We start from the raw sequence: 7,098 nt of genomic DNA, 5'->3' as shown, positions 1-7,098 counted from the left end.
TTCAGCCTTATTTTCTTTTTGGATTTGTTTCCATAGGCTTTGTTCAAGACCAAACTACACGACATCATTAGTTTAATTCTTGAGTTTTCTCTACCAGGTGGCTTGCGATTTCAGCCTTATTTTCTTTTTGGATTTGTTTCCATAGGCTTTGTTCAAGACCAAACTACACGACATCATTAGTTTAATTCTTTAGTTTTCTCTACCAGGTGGCTTGCTGTCCCCAGCTATCGAACCTCAACCCGAACTCGGGACTTAACAGTATAGCAACCCACCCGACCACGCAGGTTCCTTTTTTTGAAACCCTTTACCAACAGTGAAAATAACTGTTTTACAATTGATCAAAATACTACTTTGTTATATCAAACTGCACAAAGATGTTTTGAAAAAATGAAAAAATAATAAACAACTGAATATTAATAGCATTTAGGTATTTTATTAAAAAAATATTGAATTACATTTTCATAGATTCGTCTGGGATTGCAACTAAAAAGAGAAACAATAGCATTATATTCGAAGTCGTTTTCGAAGTACGTCTCTAGTAAATAAAGTAATCGCGTTTCACAATTGTACACTATAGTTATTGGGGTAAGCAGTCCTATATTTTAAGGACAATAATAATAAGGTAGAGGGGACAGCGTAGTCAAATGGGTTGGCTGAAGTTTCGAGTTCGGGTCTCGGTTAGGACTTTCCTGAGTCCATCCAGCTTAATGTGGTACATGACCTACGTTGGGGAAAGTAAAGCTGGATAGGTATAATGCTGCCCACACTATCCCTTTATATGCTGAAGTCAAGACACATATAAACTCTACTTCATCTGCTCAATGGATCGCTATAGTTTTTAGTTTTTCAATGGAGTAGCTTTTAATTATTTTGTATTTGTTTATTTTCATTGGGGGTGCAGTGATAAGTGCTTAAAAACCGTTGTTTCAATACTTTATATAAGGTAGAGTTTAAAAAAAATGACAATTGATGAAAACTATTGACAAATCAAGGCGTTATGATAGGTAGAAAATCAAAATGTATTTTTACAAATGTTATGGTATGTACCATGCTATATGGAATGTTCCGAACATTTAAAACATTCTAGTTAAGGCCACATATATCACACACAACGCAACATTCGCTCCGTGTTAGATGTTCATAAACTAGTTACTTATTCATTCGATTGACACTGATGATAGGTGAAGTAGAGTGGATGAGTTAATATAATTTTAGCCTGTTTTTGTCAAACTGCTGAGAATACTTAGTGACTTTGGAATGTTCGTGTAAAGCTAAATACAAATAAACATAAAATGGTTTAATTCATCAACAACGAGAATAGTTAAAGAATAACAACTGCGTCGTTCTTCAACACTATGTATCCAATTCTTGTCTCACCACTTGTCTCACTACCTGTCTCACCACTTACATTACCCTTTGTTTGACCAATTCTATGACCCATTATCTCACCATTTGTCTCACCACTCCTAGCCCCCCTTTCTCACACTGCAAGTTTCACTACCACACCCAAGCTAGCAGACGACGCACTGGAATCAAACCCGGAAGTCATGTGATCACCAGGTGATCGAGTCACCACGGCTGGACAGCGTGGAGTGTCACCAGTAGCAGCCCGACCAGCAGCAGAAGTCGAGCAGACGTCGTCGTGCAGGAGTTCATCAGCTCAGTGGTAGCTGGGTCGTACTGTACCTGGCCACCTGGGGAGGTGCGGTAAGGAGGGGGGGGGGGGGGAGGAGGGAGGTGTTAAGATATTTTTTTTTTAAATTCTTTAACTATATTCTTTTGTGTAAGCGCCCACCTTTCAATGAGAAGATAATAGGGCTGGTAAGTAGGTCACCAACCAGTTCTATGGCTCGTGCAGGTTTTATAGAGCCGTTGAACTGTTTGGTGACCTACTTACCAGCCCTATTGCTATATTGAATATTCATGTATTTTATTACATGTCCTTTAAAAAAAAATATTTTAAAATTTTTCACACGAACTTAGGTCCACCTCAACTCGCCCAGTCTAAGGAAATCATCTTGGCTGTTCTTGTAGTCTCCTACCAAGGATTAAGTCACTTCTTGTAAATCCCCAACCTGTAATTTTTTGATGATTCTCCCCCCCCCCCTCCCAATCCCCAGTTTCCGATGCTCACCCAATATAAAGAAGACATCAGAGCTCTTCTTGAAGTCACGCCCCTTTTGTGAGGACTTTGGGGGTTCTTTTTTGTTGTCCCACCCAAGTTGTAGACCAACACTGGTGTCTTGTAGAGCCGCCTACTGTCGTTAATGAACGCCCCCTTGTGACGCCCATGCTGTAAGACAACACCCGCGCCTTGTAGACCGTGTGACGTCATGTGTCCCCCCCCAACCCCAACCCTGCCCCGCCCCCCGAGCCCCCACTCACCTAATGTGAAGAAGACATCCGGGCTCTTCTTGCCGTCCCCGCCCAGGCTGTAGACAAGCACCCTTATCCCAAGTTGACCCTCCCCCCTCGTTATAGATGTGTGGCTTCAATTATGGACACCCCATCCCCTCCCCCGATCTGGATGTGTGGCGTCATGGATGCCGCCCTACCCCCTACTCACCTAATGTGAAGAAAACATCCGGGCTCTTCTTGCCGTCCCCGCCCATGCTGTACGCCAACACCCGCGCCTTGTAGACCGTATGACGTCATGTACCCTCCGCCCCACCCCCCGACTCACCCCCCACCCCCCCACTCACCTAGTGTGAAGAAAACATCCGGGCTCTTCTTGCCGTCCCCGCCCATGCTGTATGCCAACACCCGCGCCTTGTACACCGTGTCCCTCTCGATGCCGTGCAGCACGCCCGTGTACGTGTTGCCGAAGGAGGCGTTCCTGGCCGCCCTGATGTCCTCACGCAGGTCCCACCACCACACCTTGGGATATAGATCGATTCACATGATCGATTCGTTGATCGATTTTCACAAATCGAAATTTCTAATTATTTATACCTGAAAATCTGTTGGCCTTAGTTCTGGGTAATCTATCCATGTATATATCTATGCCATAAACCATATTAACTGTACTTCATCTGCATGGAAAAGTAACGGCCATAATGCTGGCAGCTCTATCCATCTATATTTCTATGTCAAAAAACAGATGAACTCTACTTCATCTGCATGAAAAAATAACGGCCATAATGCTGCAGCTCTATCCATCTACATATCTATGTCAAAAAAACAGACTAACTCTACTTCGTCTGCCACATAAACTATTTGTTTACATAAACTTACATAAACAACGTCAACACTAATAGCGTATAGATATTTTAGGGCGTCGTCCTTAGGTTTATGATTAGGACTAGGGTCAGAACTAGGATTTATGACAATCTCATCTTCATCGATAGTATAAGACATTAGACTTACATCTACTTAATCGTCAAAACAAGGAAAATCTCACACAAAGACCAACATTGTAAGGCTATAATTGATCAATAGAGTGTTTATGTCAATGTAAGGCAGAGGCGTAGCGACCCTTCCCGGCGTCCGCAGACAAACTTTCGATTTGCACCCCCCCCCTCCTCAAGATTTCGATTTGCACCCGCCCTCAAGATTCCGATTTGCACCCCCCCCCCCCTCAAACTTTCAATTTATTTTTCCAACCCATTTTGGCGCCCCCTAAGGTTGACGCCCGGGGACATGTGTCTCCCCCCCCCCCCCCCCGCTACGCCTCTGGTGTAAGGTCATCATCAGAGTCTCGAAACAAACCAGAACATAGTTCCCGTCTATAACATTTTTCCCAAACACTACAGAGGTTATACGAGTTACATAACGAGAGAGAGTTACCGACCTTGTACCCGCGAATGGCCTCCTCCCCTGCATTGCCGGACACGCCCCTCCAGTACATCCGGACGCTTTCGTTGCCATGTGACATCACCGTGATGTATTCTGGGTAATTGTTCGGGGCTGAAAAAAAAAATCAAATGTAAATCATTTAGATAGTTTATACAAGTTGGAAGTTTTATATAAAAAAAAATTGCAAAATCGACAACGTAACCTTTGCCCATGCCACTGAGCTTATATTTTTATCTAGATCAGCAGTTTCCAAATATATTTTTTTACTTCGCATCCAGCATAAAATTCCAAAGATATCGGCAACAGTGTTTCTTTCAGACTTTTTTTTTTCATGGAGGAGGGTGGGGGGGGCGCACTTTAAATTGTCGAAGGGAGGCCGACTCAATTTCCCTGGGATGGGGGGGGGGGGGAGAGGCACTGGTAAAAGTATATATTTTCTATGTTATATAAATTCTATTCCGTTCAGCGTGGCCTAGAATTGAACACGTGATGCTGGGTTTAGCAGTTAACACCAAAGAGAGTATGGTTGTATGTTCAAAATTTTTTTTCAAATTTGAGAGCAAAAAAAAAAAAAAAAGGCGGGATAACTCTAAAAATTGAAACGAAAAGATTTGGCCTCACCAAAAATTGTTTTTCGAAAAAAAGATATTCTTAGGGCATGGTGGTTCCGAAATCACGAACTTGTGAATAAAAATCACACTTTCTACGCTAGACCACTACATTGTACCAAGACACCCCCCTACCCCCAACTTACGGGCCCTGTTCATGACGAAAGTGTAGATGTCCGTCTTGGGACCGATGCCGGCGTGATTCAAGAACTGGAGGTTGATGCAGTAGCGCAGGTCGGGCATCAGGCCGATGATGACGCCGGTGTCCACGTCGCCATAGAAACGGGAAAACATGGCCTGGTGCTCGTTGATGCCAGTACACAGGGTGGTCGGCTCCTCCCAGTAGTTGATCTAGAACAATAGTAGAACTATAGGGGCAAAGTTCTAGAACAATAGAACTAGAGGGCTAGGATCTAGAACAATAATAGAACTATAGGGGCTAGGATCTAGAACAATAGTAGAACTATAGGGGCTAGGATCTAGAACAATAGTAGAACTATAGGGGCTAGGATCTAGAACAATAGTAGAACTATAGGGGCTAGGATCTAGAACAATAGTAGAACTATAGGGGCAAAGTTCTAGAACAATAGTAGAACTATAGGGCTAACTTCTAGAACAATAGTAGAACTATAGGGTTAGGATCTAGAACAATAGTAGAACTATAGGGCTAGGATCTAGAACAATAGTACAACTATAGGGCTAGGATCTAGAACAATAGTAGAACTATAGGGTTAGGATTTAGAACAATAGTAGAACTATAGGGCTAGGATCTAGAACAATAGTACAACTATATGGCTAGGATTTAGAACAATAGTAGAACTAGGGGGGGGGGCATGGATATAGAACAATAGTAGAACTATAGGGTTAGGATCTAGAACAATAGTACAACTATATGGCTTGGATTTAGAACAATAGTAGAACTATAGGGCTAGGATCTAGAACAATAGTACAACTATATGGCTAGGATTTAGAACAATAGTAGAACTATAGGGGCAAAGTTCTAGAACAATAGTAGAACTATAGGGCTTACTTCTAGAACAATAGTAGAACTATAGGGTTAGGATCTAGAACAATAGTAGAACTATAGGGGCTAGGATCTAGAACAATAGTAGAACTATAGGGGCTAGGATCTAGAACAATAGTAGAACTATAGGGGCAAAGTTCTAGAACAATAGTAGAACTATAGGGCTAACTTCTAGAACAATAGTAGAACTATAGGGTTAGGATCTAGAACAATAGTAGAACTATAGGGCTAGGATCTAGAACAATAGTACAACTATAGGGCTAGGATCTAGAACAATAGTAGAACTATAGGGTTAGGATTTAGAACAATAGTAGAACTATAGGGCTAGGATCTAGAACAATAGTACAACTATATGGCTAGGATTTAGAACAATAGTAGAACTAGGGGGGGGGCATGGATATAGAACAATAGTAGAACTATAGGGTTAGGATCTAGAACAATAGTACAACTATATGGCTAGGATTTAGAACAATAGTAGAACTATAGGGCTAGGATCTAGAACAATAGTAGAACTATAGGGTTAGGATTTAGAACAATAGTAGAACTATAGGGGCAAAGTTCTAGAACAATAGTAGAACTATAGGGCTAACTTCTAGAACAATAGTAGAACTATAGGGTTAGGATCTAGAACAATAGTAGAACTATAGGGGCTAGGATCTAGAACAATAGTAGAACTATAGGGGCTAGGATCTAGAACAATAGTAGAACTATAGGGGCAAAGTTCTAGAACAATAGTAGAACTATAGGGCTAACTTCTAGAACAATAGTAGAACTATAGGGTTAGGATCTAGAACAATAGTAGAACTATAGGGCTAGGATCTAGAACAATAGTACAACTATAGGGCTAGGATCTAGAACAATAGTAGAACTATAGGGTTAGGATTTAGAACAATAGTAGAACTATAGGGCTAGGATCTAGAACAATAGTACAACTATATGGCTAGGATTTAGAACAATAGTAGAACTAGGGGGGGGGGGGCATGGATATAGAACAATAGTAGAACTATAGGGTTAGGATCTAGAACAATAGTACAACTATATGGCTAGGATTTAGAACAATAGTAGAACTAGGGGGGGCATGGATATAGAACAATAGTAGTACTATACGGGCAAGGATGTAGAATAATAATATAACTATAGAGGAAGGATCTAGAATAATAATACAGCTGAATAAGTTGCAGTGTTCTTGCACAAGGCTAGATATTTGTTAACTGTGACCTTTTCTAATAAGTCAAGGCCGAACCTTGATCTGACTGCTCGGCAAAGACTGAACCCTGACCTTACCTGATAGGCAAAGACCGAACCCTGACCTCACTTGATAGACAAAGACCGAACCCTGACCTCACCTGATAGGCAAAGACCGAACCCTGACCTCACCTGATAGGCAAAGACCGAACCCTGACCTCACCTGATAGGCAAAGACCGAACCCTTGGCAGACTCCCGGGTGTTGGGCACTGGTTTCCAAGTGACGGAGGTGGCGGTGCCGTTGATGATGTAGGCGCTGATAAACAGGGGGGCCACGTTGTTGGGCACTGGTGATGATGTTGGAGAAGTTAGACATAAACACACCAGCGATAAGTAAATATAGAAGTAAATGGGGGGTTGAGGTGGGTTGGGGTTGGCTAAGGGAGGGGTGTTAGTATGAACCGCGATGACGAAGAAATCATTTT

At 42.1% G+C, this 7,098-nt stretch overlaps 1 protein-coding gene across 1 annotated transcript in view; it reads right to left on the bottom strand.

Moving 5' to 3' along the window:
- Window positions 1–435: 435 nt before the first annotated feature.
- Window positions 436–7,098, bottom strand: part of LOC131956675 (contactin-like) — a 44,909-nt gene continuing 38,246 nt past the window's right edge. The window contains exons 25-29 of the mRNA XM_059321218.1: window positions 6,836–6,960; window positions 4,550–4,754; window positions 3,791–3,906; window positions 2,703–2,877; window positions 436–1,694 (exon numbers count right to left, since the gene is read on the bottom strand). Of these exons, the coding sequence (XP_059177201.1) occupies window positions 1,570–1,694; window positions 2,703–2,877; window positions 3,791–3,906; window positions 4,550–4,754; window positions 6,836–6,960 (746 nt within the window). The 3' untranslated portion in view covers window positions 436–1,569. The remainder of the gene's footprint in view (window positions 1,695–2,702; window positions 2,878–3,790; window positions 3,907–4,549; window positions 4,755–6,835; window positions 6,961–7,098) is intronic.

Source organism: Physella acuta, unplaced genomic scaffold, assembly GCF_028476545.2.
Source record: "Physella acuta isolate Inbredline_101_S28 unplaced genomic scaffold, ASM2847654v3 ptg001168l, whole genome shotgun sequence".
In the NCBI taxonomy this organism is placed as follows: Eukaryota; Metazoa; Mollusca; class Gastropoda; family Physidae; genus Physella; species Physella acuta.
This window is presented reverse-complemented; position numbering and strand designations above follow the sequence as displayed.